The sequence below is a fragment of the Pundamilia nyererei genome, unplaced genomic scaffold (genome assembly GCF_000239375.1).
Source record: "Pundamilia nyererei isolate P.nyererei 1_Seehausen unplaced genomic scaffold, PunNye1.0 scaffold00002, whole genome shotgun sequence".
Lineage (NCBI taxonomy): Eukaryota > Metazoa > Chordata > Actinopteri > Cichliformes > Cichlidae > Pundamilia > Pundamilia nyererei.
The window spans coordinates 4,383,412-4,396,608 of record NW_005187403.1 but is presented as its reverse complement, the minus strand read 5'-3'; the positions used below and the strand labels follow the sequence as shown (position 1 = coordinate 4,396,608).

Below are 13,197 nucleotides of genomic sequence, written 5' to 3'. Positions count from 1 at the left end.
GTTCTGCCTTCAATTTGTAATTACATGGCTACAGTGAAAAAGTTTGGGAATTCGGCCACTATTCCTCTTGAAAGTCAGCTGATCAAATAGATATCGACAGTTAAAATGACAGTGCAAGTGTATAAACAAGAAAATAAACAATGAAATCTGTTTATGTTTTGTGCGTCTGAAAAAAAATATTAGCCAATATATTAGAATATTGGATTTTAAAATTCACACATATCAGTATCTGTATTGTTCTTAAAAATCCTATATCAGCTGAGCTTTATCCATGAGCGTTCCCGCTACTTCAGCTTGCTCTGACGACTTGAAAATCAATGCAGTTTAACCATAGATTTGTCAAAGTAACCCAGCTGTCATTCACAGGATCATAACTGGGGACAAAAGTCTGATTCCCAGCTTAGAGACAGACTCCAAGCAGCAGTCTTTAGTGGAAGAAATCATGGCATATAAACCTGAGTGTGGGCTTGCAGGCAGGACGTTTACCACAGACTATCTACACCGTGGCCATGTCCCAGGGAGTTTTTTTTTTTTTTGCCCACACCAGTGCAGTCTTTGCTCATCACCCAACCTGTTTGCTCCCATTGACTCACCCAAATAAAATTCAGGTTGCTGGGTGGCTGTTTTGACAAAGAGGATGAGATGGAAGTCCAACTGGGCAAAACATGACTGGAATAGGAGTGCTGGAAACTGTGCTGTGCTTCACAACGTGACAGCCTTAAAGGGGCTAGAGGAGAAATCAGTGGACTTTGTTGGGACTCACTGTAGTCTCTTTTAAACATATTTTAACAAGCACGCAGTTAGATCTGCTTAGAAACCGTACCCAACATCAGAAAATGAGTATTAGAAATTTCCTGTGAAGTGACAGGTGAAACCTGTTTTATTTAAACACATTACATCATCTACGTTTTTGGAGTCACGCCAAGATCTCAAGAGCTCTGTAAGGTATTCAACAAAAATACTTATTTTCAAGGGGTGTCTCAGCAACTAACAGTTATTTGAAGTAAATCAGCTTTCAGCTTTCAGGACTAGCTTCTCCAGAAAATCCAGCTCTGGAGCAAGTTTTTTTTTTGTATGAATTAGCATTATGTGAAGTCAGGAAGAAGCTAAAAGCACTTCCATAACTAAGCCCTAATGTGCACACATGTCTGCATTTGTTCCATTGTATTTAGATGTGGACTATAGGCCGTCTTCTTCATAGCATGCAGTGATTGGCTGCTTTATCACTCTTTATAGCTTATTTACATTTGCTTCTGATAGGCTGTCACTCCCAGGCATGCCTTTTTTGCCTGAGGAGGCAAATTAGTGGCTGAAGTGTAAAACCTGGAACATGACTGAAAAAACTGGATCCGGAGCCACTGAATGTCAAAGGTTGTGACGTTTTATTAGCAAGTGTTGCTTCCTGCTCCAGAGTTTGTCTTGTCTGTGTGTCTACAGCAGCTTTAGTTTGATTGTGGGAGGGAACTGAAACCTGCTGTGATCTGATAGCAGGCTTGTTAACTCCATTCCACTGAAGGCTTTGCCTGTTTTCTAGGCATCCCAAACTTTTTCCCCCTGTTGTTCTCAGCCACATAGCATGTTGTCTTCTCTACACTCACAGGATTTGAGTTTCAGGGGGTGAGGACATTTGTTTTGACTGTGTAAAGCTGTGTGACAAATTCTCCTTCGTTCCTGTTTGAATGTGAAGAACTGGCTTTGTGACTGTCTCTAAAATTCCTTTAGTGCACTCTTGCACTGGGAGCAGGAACTGCTTTCCTGTCATTCAGGATACACGCTCACACTATTCCGGACATCATGCCTTTGGGATCTCTGTGTGGGAAACTTTGAGGAGGGGGAGTGCTCAGAGTTTCAGAGCAGTAACCTGAGCTTGTGGGACAAGACACAAGTATTGGAGCTGAAGTAAATGTTCGATGGATTAATGTTCTCTTTCTTCAGAGGGAAATGGTTTCACAGTGGTGGGGATTTTGTTCTGACACTACCAATGAGGACTTGAGTAGATGTGAATCTCTCCAAGAGGACTCCTGAGTGAAATTTTGCCATAAATTTGAGTTGTGATCCATGAAAACCTCTCCTCACATTTTTCTGCGCTGGTAGCACCTCAGGAGGACTTGGATTTTAGTGCTGTTCATATTTTTTGTGTCGGATTCGGAGTGGGAAATCACACCATGGCTGGAGTTACAAGGAAGGGATCTGGGAGACCCTCATACTACTACAGATTCCTGGGCAAATCCCGACTGCAGCGTCAGCGGAGCCGGTCACGCAGCCGCACCAGGCCGTCTGCCAGCAGGGGTAATAAATACTACAACTGCTAAAAAAGAAAAAAAGCTCACCATGCAGCAGTTTCAACCTCATGTACACAATGTTAGTTTAGATAAAAACTCGCTGGCAGGGCATTAATACTCATATACTCCGTGGCATTTCCTCTTTTCTAATTTTTGACATCTCTTCTGCATCGCTCATAGGAGAACTTCTCTTCTGGTAGCATTATTTTTAGTCCTGGCAACAACAAGCTGTGTGCTGCCGCTCATGTTTGTGTGTTCCTAAGAAGAAGTTTGAGTTTGTCAGTTGACAGTTTGGCGGAACTATTCGCAAAGTGATGCTGCTCTCACATTTCACCATCAAAGCTGGGAAGCTTGCAGTTCATCGCGAACCTGATGAATTCCACCCTGTTTGGGCACTCTGTGTTTTTTCTTATTAGCAACCAAGAAAAAGCTTGAAGTCTGTTAGTTTTTCTGCACTGCATAACTACTTTGTCTTTATTTTTTTTTTGCCACTCTGTGCCCTCCAGCAGTGTGTTTGTTCACTTTGCTGCTTCTCTGGATCACTGTACATAGTGCTTGCAGTGTTTGAACTGCAAGGTTCTAGTGAGAAGTCTGCCCCCAAGGCTTTGCTAACATTACTTGAATGAAGAGGAAAGAATTATCTCTGAAATCTTCAACCTATTGATTTTTTTCCTTCTAAGTGAGCTGAAGTAAGGTGCCAACCAGGATATGAAGAAGAAAACTATGATTACTAAGTGATTTACTCTGCAGTGGATGTGATGCAGAAGTTTCTAAAGTGAGGATAGTTCAGGAAAACATGTGGCTCTCGCTCACTGAGACTTAATGCTGTTTGTGCTCCATCTCTTCTATAGTAAGAGACGGACAAAGCTGGACCTGAGCGTGAGAGCGAGACGAATGCAGTGTGTAGGTGCCTGCTTTGTACGTCTTCGCTCCAGCTGATGAAAGAGATGCTTTGAAGTCTCCACTCTGTGTCATTCACTCCTCCAAAGAGATCGCGCACACGCATGCATGCACACGTGCATCGAGTTTAAGTACAAAGGCACACGAAAACACGCTTTGCCTTGATCTCTGTGGCTAAGTGCAAGCTCCTTGCACAAAAAACTTTTACACACAGGCTGCAGCTTGTTACGGTGACACAGACGGGTAAAGTCAGCAGTACTGAAGTTACATTCCCACTTCTGTTTCATTTGGAAAAAAAAGAGCTTTCATTAGCTTGTAGGGTTAAATAAGATGCATATGCAGTAAGAAGAACAACATATGCTCACCGGCCACTTCGTTGGCTGCACCTGTTCAGTTGCTTGCAAGTGCAAATAGCTGATAAACCAATCGTAGGGAAACAACAAGTGCATTTACGTGTGTAGATGTGATCAAGGGGGATTGCTGAAGTTTAAACCAAGCAGTTTTTGGCATTTTCAAATTATGTTAGAGTTTGCACGGGGTCACCACAGTTGGACAATAGAGGTTAGGCGCAATTTTCTTTTTCCGTCCCACTGTCGCCAAGTGCTTGCTGATCGGGAGTCGTCTGATTGTTGGGGTTTTCTCTGAATTATTGCAGGGTGACTGTTGTTGTGATTTGGTGCTGTAGGAATTGAATTGAATCTTGTGATGGCTGCTTCCAGCAGGAAAACACACCATGTCACAAAGCTTAAATCATCTCAAACTAGTTTCTTGAGATTTACAGAGAGTTCACTGCACTCAAATGGCCTCCATAGTCACCAGACCTCAATCCAGCAGTGCACTTTTAGGATGTGGTCCAACAGGATGTGCATCACGAATGTGCAGCTGACAAATTTGCATCAACTGTGTGATGCTATCATGTGAATGTTTCCAGCTCTTTGTTGGATTTATGCCACAAAGAATTCAGGATGTTCTGAAGGCAAAAAGTAGTTCAAAGCCAGTACTAGGAAGTGTACCTAATGAAGTGGTCACTGCATGTACGTATGTAGCTTGTGAGATGAAGTAAAAATAAAATAGCTAATTAAATCTGATGACATGTAAAATCAGCTACATGTTTACATGCAGTGTAACCAGGTGCACATATTTCAGTATTTTTGCTGCACCGTGTTAGCAGACTGCTTCAGAAGCTACTTGTTGTCCACCTTGTGTTAAACCAAAAAGGAAATACTTTCATTCCTCAAATGAAAGGTGGTGTATTATATTCTATTGAGCTAGAATATAATACACCGCGTACTTCTGCAATGAATTCAGCCCATTGTTTAGTTTACTTCGACTCTTTGGAAGAAGAGTATGAAGCTGCTTTCACACACTGCAGAGCACTGTAGCCCTGAACTTTTCTATACGTCACCGGACTCATATTAACCGGCCTTTAAACCGCCACCCTTCTAGTACCAAGTCTTTGTGATGTCAGGTTGTGCAGGTGTGCAAATAGTGCAACTAGACATCTGAGCCTTCACTGCTTGTGAGTGAGGATCTTGTGTATTTGCAGTGGTGCAAACAGAATTAAAGCCAAGCTATATCTCACCTAATTCTCCAGAGAGGCTCGAGCCTTTACTAATAGAATAACATCGTTTTTCCTTTTTAGCACAAATGTAACACTTTTATTTTCATGCAGCCAAAAACGGGAGCCTGAATCAGTGCTATTGTTGCTCCAGATGGTTCAAAAGTTTAAATGAGCAAGTTTTGGCTTTGGCAGTCTTGCAGCTATTTCACAGCATTAGTGTGGTTAAAAACAAAGTAACTCTTTGTTATGCACATGTATGTTACGGCAGAGAAATCAAATCTATCTTGGTGAAATCAGATTCAATTTTTTTTATTCCTTACAGTTATGGAGGGTTTACTGCAGAAAGTGGACGGTTGCCTTCTTACTTGGGTGGCTGCACTTATTTTTGGTTCTTTTTGCACTGTCTTTGCAACTAGTAAGTACTTTAGCTTTGTCAGTCACGTCTAGATTAGCCGTACATTCTCTCGTCTCATCCAGAATGACTGCATTACCATAGAACAAATAGTACTACAACCACATAGTAGATTTTCTTTAATTTGCTGTAATGAGATCTGTGGGGAGAGAAGAAATAAATAAGAGGTCTCTCTGGTAAACACTTTAGTGTGCCTGAAGCAAGATGAGACGCTATTGTTGAGATGTGTCTCACATGTGAAGCGCAGCAGCAAAGCATGGAACAATAAAGTTTTGCTCACACCATATCTTGAGGAAGGTGCTGTAGCCTCTCCTGTCTATTGCACAGTCAGTGGCACCGATCAGATGGCAGCCGCATGAGCTCATGTGTTATTGTTTTCTGAGCGTGCGCTTGTCTGTGCATTGTTATCTGTGAATGGAAAATTTCAGGAAGGTTCACCCTCAGAATCACTCTGGATCTGTTTCCTCTGCTCTGCCAGGGCTGGCGACATTTACATACAAAATTATCGCTCGTCTGAAAAAGGGAGAGCGGCACAGCCTGTTCTGACTTGCGTGTTTTGGAGGCCCCCCCCCCCTGCAATCATGTAACTTGCATCTGAATTGTCCCCTGATTGGAGTACTGACTGTTTTTCACAACAGAATCCTTCATTTATCGCCTCTGTGTCAGACAGAGTCTTTGCATTACACAACAGCTTTAAAAAAAGTTAAAGGTAACTCTACTGAACTTTTTCAGCCTCCTCAGAGAGATGTTTTTGTTCGGTGGAACAAAATTGGGCCTATGAAAACGATATCCTCCCATATTGACACATTTCTAACAGCAAAGTTGAGCTGTCATTAGTAGATCTTTCAGGTACAAATCTGACAACAGATATCAGACTTACCTAAAGAGTGTTTTTGGAAAGTTTGGATCTTTCTCTCCCCCCAAATCTGCCAGTTACTCTGAGATAGAAATGACTTTACTTTTTTTTTTTTGTCCATTGATCTCAGTCTGCTCTTGCATATTTTTTTTCTCCCTGACTTTTAAAGTTGGCAAAACATCACCTGAACACCACAGGAAGTGATTCTTTTCTCCCAGTCCTTCTAGATTACCTTGATTTTCCTTTCATCTGAGAAATCTTAGTGTTTTAAATTAGTTTGAGTAGTTTTAACTTCCCTAACCTTCATCCTGCTCCACAGAGTGTAAAAGAGATTTGTATTTTTGCCTTGTATGTCAGCCAAATTGGTTTGTGGATTGAAGTGCAGTTATCATCTTGGTTTTTTTGGGTTTATTTTGTGATGGATGTGACAAGTAAGAGGTGGATCTGAATGAGAAAACGATGACACTGTATGCTCAAAGGTCAGTTACAGTGTAACCAAGGTAACAGTATTGTAAATCTGCTCTATCAAATGAAACAAAATCATGTTATATTACATAGACATTTAACTCAGGAGCTTATATACTCAGGAAAATGCTTGAAGGTACAGTCAGTAATTTTTTGAGGGCATTTAATGGAAAAAGGATATTGTACTCATAAATAGACACAGTTACACACATCTATTAATAGACGCACGTCCTGTGCGTCTATTAATAGATGTGCGTGCATTAATAGATTTGGAGTGAGTTTGCGGTTTGTGGGAGCCGCCATGTTAACCCACCATATTTGAATACTGAATTCTCGCCCGGCATTGACAGCTGAGGTAAACTGTGGACTGACAGCCTTCTGTAGATGGGGGGGAAAAATTGTGGGGCAGATCTGGATCCAGTGTAGCAGAAAGATGCCGGCCACAGCCGTTATGATCTACGGTCTAAATGTAATGTTTTTGCCACCATATCTATACTTATGGACTCAATTTATCAGAGATAAGAAAATAGAACTCTACAGAAAGAAATCCGTAATCTACTGATATCTAGTGGTGAACATTTTCTACACTGCAACACTAATAAGGCCATAAATCAAATAGGGAGTGTTGTCATTTTCTGACAGACCTTTTTATAATATTTCATATGTTTTGCAACCATGAGGAGTCGCCCCCTGTTGGCCATTAGTAAGGATCATTCACTATTCAGACCTGGATACTAAGGCAGTATTTTATATATGGTCTATTTCCTTCCCCAGACCCTACTGGAAATAGCAAATGTATTCTGTTTCAGCTTCTTGTAAAACATTAGATGAGGTGATCTAAAAGCCAGTCTTTAAATTGGGAAGTAAAGTTGAAGGTTAAGGGTGTCTCCACTGCCTTTCAGGCAGCATTACAATAATGGCAAGACTTTGTGGAGATACAAACATGAGCTAATAAGTGAGTGTTAGCCATTCCCTCCTGCATTTAATCTTATGCTTCACTGCACTAATCAGATAATGGCTTTATAATAAAATTAAACAGTTTAATATGACCTGTGACCACTCAGTGGACTGTATGGATGCACAACAGCAAGTTTTGCAGTTCCTTAAAGTAAGGCAGAACTGCAGAAGAGAACAAAGGAGAGGAAAATTAAAAAAGAAATGCTACTGAAAAAGTTTAGTAGGACTTGTGAAGGGGAAAATTGACTTAGCTAGATGGTCCACGCAGAGGGTTTTATTATGTGTAATCTGAATGTAAGAAGAGAGAGTACTGTAAACTCCAGCAAAACATGCGTATAGCATGAGCTAAAAGACTGCAGGTACACAGACAGGTTAGTGACTGGTCCATTGAGAGTCCTAACCATATTCAGTAGTGGTGGAACGGATCACGGTTGATCCGTAATCCGAACCGATCCCACTCCACGGTTCGGCACGCACGTGATCCGAAGATTCGAAAAAGAAAGAAAAAAGGTATGTGTATGGTGCGCGTGGTCAGTCTGTCAAGCGATAGTTATGGCTAGCGGTCCAAGTGGAGGAGCAGAGGAGTTTTCGGTATTTAAGAAGCCCTTTGCTGCCCAGTCCGACCGGGCTAAAGCTATTACAAAAGCTACTGGGGTGTTTAGCTGCAGACGGGAGGCCGTATTCCCTTGTGCAAAACAAGGGGTTTAAACTATGATGATGAATGTGCTTGACCCCCGCTATGATATCCCGTTGTGCGTCCACTTTAGTGGCAAGATCGTTCCAAGCATGTATGAGCAGGAAAAAATTGAAGTTGAGGCTGAACTGTTCTAGGCATCTTCTGTTGCCCTAACTACTACAAATGGGTGGACCTCCAGGGCAACGGAAAGCTACGTGACAGCTCATTATATCACAGCGGAGTGCGATATAATGAGCGGTATGTATTATTGTAGGGTCTACCTTACAATATAGAGCGCCTTGAGGCGACTGTTTTTGTGATTTGGCGCTTTATAAATAAAATTGAATTGAATTGAGTGGTAGATACAAAGCCCTACACTGCCCTATATTGAACCATTTTTTTTTAAATAATTGCGTGGAATTAGTCTTGAGTTGAATGTTTTTAACAGGCAAAAAATACTTCAATAAGTTAATAAGTAAATGTTACATTTTTGTCTTTTTTTGCTGATCCGAAAATTGATCCGATCCATGACTTAAAACCGTGATCCGATCCGAACCGTGAGATTTTTTTTATCCGTTGCACCACTAATATCCAGTGCAGTCACCCAAGTAACAACTGCATCAAATAGCACAACAGCACAGAAAGCGCTGCTGCCGACAGTCTGCAAGAAAGTGTTTGAATTGCTCAATAACAACTCAATAATGCATTACCACTGACAGCTATTGCTCGTAATCATATTCTCAATAGGTCATTACCGAGAAACACTTTTGATCCGTGCTACTGCGTCACGTTTAATTTTTGTCAGGTTGTTTATGCTGTGTGTGAGTGCTTGTGTTTGTTCGCGCTGATATCTACTGATGGGAAGTGAGGACCGAGTTCGGGCTTATAGATGGGGAAATGCGTTGACAACAATTCAGACAGCCGTGGTGACTCAGTTTCTCACTCCCACGTCACATTCCCACTGAAACTCAGGAAGTCAAATAAGTCCGCATTCTGGCTTTCTGTCCCTGAGTGTTCAGCTGCTTTAAATTTTAACATGACAGAGAGAGAGGGGGGTAAAAAAGAGGGTATTAGAGCTAAGTGGTGCCAGGTTTAGCCTCAACTTCAATGCCAAAGGAATCACTTTGCTGTTTTCTCTAAAACAGATTAGCCCTTTGATCTGTCTCTGCAGCTTGCTCCCGAGCCTCCTCTCTGTGATTAAAGTCATGTTTTAGTAAAGACTTCACTAATCAACACAGGCAACACAATTCTTTCGGTATTTTTGACTTCATTCTCCGCAGATGCGTACAATCAGGTCGAGAGGCTGGAGAATATGTGGGATCAAGTTTGCGTGGAGAAAAAAGTATTTCCCACTGACTTTGCCAGTTCTGTATTAAAAGGATGAGTGATAATGTTATCGCTTTGCCTCGGCGATCATATAATAGAAAGCAGAGACGTGAAACGGAGAGACAGCTAATATAGCAGTATGGCAGTAAAGTGGAGCCATCAGAACCTCTCTGCATCAACGCAGTGTTTAACCCAGGATTACTCTCAGATCTTTTCTGAAGTCTGTGTCCTTGTTTACCCCCCAACCCACCCACCAGCCCGGTGAGTCATGGAGATGGGCCAGACGATGCAGTGCTTCTGAGCACCCAAAAAAAGGGTCCACTAACAGCCTGACAGGTGCAAGCAAATCCCCCCCCCCAAATCCATAGATATCAACTCAGATTACAAGGTAGGAGTAGTTTTTGCGAAATAGCCGAAATAGCTGTAGAAATATAGAAGATTATTGCCTGTCAACATGCAGCGGACTGTATGTGCCACTGAAAATGGTTATTTTCTTATGGTATGTGCAAGAACACAGAAACACAGTTGACAGTGGAAATTGTGAGAATGGGACGTTAATGATATCAGTTGGTGCATTTTAGCCATCGTCATCCTTAAATTAACAGAATACAGTTTTATTTACAGTATATTGCGCCAAATTACACCAGCAGCTGCCTCAAGGTGCTTCACATTACAAGGTAAAGACCTTGCAATCGTACAACTTAGGAACTATAAATTAAACAACCTCCTATGAGAAGCACTTGATGACAGTGGGAACAAAAAAGCAGAAGCAGGTTCAGGGAGGGGCAGCCGTCTGCAGTGATCGGCTGGTAGAGGTGGTGCCATTAGCACATTTAAACAACAGAAGCTGACCCAAAGGGCTTTAGAGACAGGCATGTGTATATTCCAGGTCTCCAAAAAACATTTAAAATACATGAAAAGCTGAAATGTGTGTTTTGTTGTATTAACTAATTATTGGGGAAAGTAAAAATCACTGATATTTAGTGGTCAAAAATGTGCAAATTAATGATGATTCTTCTCATAAATCATGACATACACCAGTATCGGTTTTGGTATTGGCAACACTGGCCCTGTATTTATTGGGTATTTGATAGATAACAAAATCTGCAGTATCCCACAGCACTACCGACTGGGGGTTTAGGGCACAGAGGTGAGACAAAAGGCTCAGTGTGGAAGATAGCTAAGTAATGATTAAATGCAGAGTGATGTTTAAACACAAAGTTAAAAACCAGGCAAAAAGAATAATCAAAATACAAAGACACTGAAAGCACTGTAGCGCATATTATGGTTTGTGTTGTTGGGACTTGTATGTAATAATGCGATCGACAAAACACAAAGATTGAGAACAAATATTGTGAAGCCAGGAGGCTGGAGTTTGAGTTCACCGTATGCAGTTTGTGTTCCTCAGAGGAAAACATTTTAAAGGCTTGCACAGAGGACTGCGTGAGCACCTTAGTTAATATGGCGCACCATCGCTTGACTCTGAAAGAGCTCCAGGGCATCTTGACTTTGACCCCTCAAGTCTCCAAGAATCTTAAGGGGGGAAACTTGTCTTCAACAAGTCTGATAACTCCCATAGAAGTTCAGTTTGCCTGAAGTCTGGTGACTGTTAAAGTTAGCGAATATAATTGATATAGTCTTCAAACCCTTCAAACCATTCGGTGATAGTGGAAGATGCAATTCCCGTCAGGATACAAGTGTTTTCTCACACTCAGAGCAACTCTGTATTGATTTGCAGTGACCCTTTCCTTCAAGCTGACCCAATCATGTCAGGAAAAGAGCTCCACAGATTCCCCTCACTACAGGGACTCAAAGGTTTGGGTTTTCCCTGTAATTTGTCGGGTCAGCATGGGACACTCGCTCCATATCTGTGTGAGTGCTAGTGCACTAGTGGATGTTATTGAAGTTAGTAGGATATCAGCCAGCACTTACAGGAATGCTGCAGCTGAGTCGCCCTCTGCACAAACACAAACTTCCTCCTTCTTTGCCCCACTTCTCCTCCTCCTCCATCCCTCTCCTGTGCTTTTCCATAACAAGCTGCACACAAAGGCAAGAATGCGCCAAGCTAAACACAAACCAAAGCTGCTCTCTTTCTTCATATCACTTGCATGTTGTTGGATGTGGATCTATTTTCCTTGTAGATAAGAAGTAGTCAGCTGTTCTGCCGCTGGATGCTTTGTGCATCAGTACTTGTAATTTATCCATCAGCTGGTTGCACAAAGCTGACAGAAAGCTGAGGCTCTACATTCCTCATTGAGGTGTTAGTATTAAATTCAAGGATGATTTCATGTTTCTTTGATGTGCGTTTGCGTGTTGACTTAGGGATGGACCTTGGTGCCCAATCACAGCTAAGTGACCGTCGTTTGTGTCTGCACCAGTGACTTTTGCAGGCTGAAATAATTCTCTTTTATTCCCTGGTGTCGAGAGCCTCTCCAAGGAGACTGAGCAGCACCTCTTTATCGCCCCATCATCCCCGCACTGAGTAAATACAAATCCCATAGGTCAAAAGTCCAGCGCTGTCCCCACAGCTCAGCGTCAACACATCATGGTTTCTGTGTACATGTGAGGAAACAGATGCAAACAGATCTCGCTCACCAAAAGATGCTTTAGAATAGCCATTAAGTTTGATGGCTCAAAGCTGTGGTCGCGCTACAGCGTGTGCCTGGGTGGGCCTCTCCCGTGACTTCTGTTACATAGACTGAGCATGAAGTGAGATATTCCACTAAAAAGACCTGAGATCTGAGAAAAAATTAAAAGTTAGTTTAAAGTCTAAAAATTGAGTTTCTTTTAGTTGAGGGGAAAACAGAAAAACGATGTATTTGTGAAGCAACCGTGATGAGAGCCGGGGTGGACTGAGACAAGATAGTCATCCAGGTAGAGAGAACAGAGCAAACACAGTCTGACAGCCTGTGATTTTATTTATTTCTTTTTTTACTGCAAGTTTTCATTGGTCTGAAGTGAAAGAGACAGAGTGTTTGTGTGCGTGTGTGTGTGTGTGTGTGTGTGTGTGTGTGTGAGTGTGTGTGTGAGTGTGTGTGTGTGTGTGTGTGTGTGTGAGTGTGTGTGTGTGTATCCGTTTCCTGGCTGTGAGGGATATACTTAGATCCAAATTAGCTTCATGTGGTTGGGTAGTGACTAAATATAGATCCTGTGTAATGTGTCTGAGTGTTTTTCGGTTGGAGGGGTAAAGCAAGGAAATGCTGAGAAAACACCCACCTAAAAACAATCTCGACCCAAACCTGCTATTTGCGACTCCTTACAACACGCCATGACATCACAGCCGGCAGATTTAAAAAGAGACTCAGGTAAGATGACGGCAGCTTTTATTTACTCCGTGCATCCTAGCGGTGCGAGGGGGGTAGGGGGGGGGCTGCGGTGAACCATGAAGCCAACAACAACCTGTACTTACAATTATTAAAGTGAGAAACAAGAGTCCCCACTAAACACCCAGCAGCTCCGCACACTCCACAGTGCAGAGATTCCTCCTCTTCCTCCACCACCTCCTCCTCAGACCCATTATGTTAACATGTCAGTGTCATGTAAATATCACATTACAGCTTGTGACGCTAGATGTCAGGCTAGAGCCAAAAGGAGCCACGCTGTATGGTGTGTGTGTGTATGTATGTGGTTGTGTGTTGCCGTGTATGGCAGGATGTATCTCCATGCTGTAATCGCCCGCTTTGAGCTGCCATCATTAAATCATGCAGGTGATGTCATCGGCTGGTTGGCAAAGGCCTCCTTTCTTTTCTTTCTTTTTTTTTT

The 13,197-nt window shown here is 42.2% G+C and overlaps 1 protein-coding gene across 8 annotated transcripts in view; it reads left to right on the top strand.

Moving 5' to 3' along the window:
- Positions 1-13,197, top strand: part of LOC102213025 (disabled homolog 2-interacting protein) — a 167,230-nt gene that overhangs the window by 48,646 nt on the left and 105,387 nt on the right. For 2 of the 8 annotated variants that reach the window (XM_013909737.1, XM_013909736.1), the window contains exon 1: positions 1,571-2,289. The exons of the other annotated variants lie outside the window; for them this stretch is intronic. In XM_013909737.1, coding sequence (XP_013765191.1) covers positions 2,166-2,289 — 124 coding nt within the window. In that variant the 5' untranslated portion in view covers positions 1,571-2,165. Of the gene's footprint in view, positions 1-1,570; positions 2,290-13,197 lie in introns of those variants that run through there. 8 annotated transcript variants of the gene reach the window in all.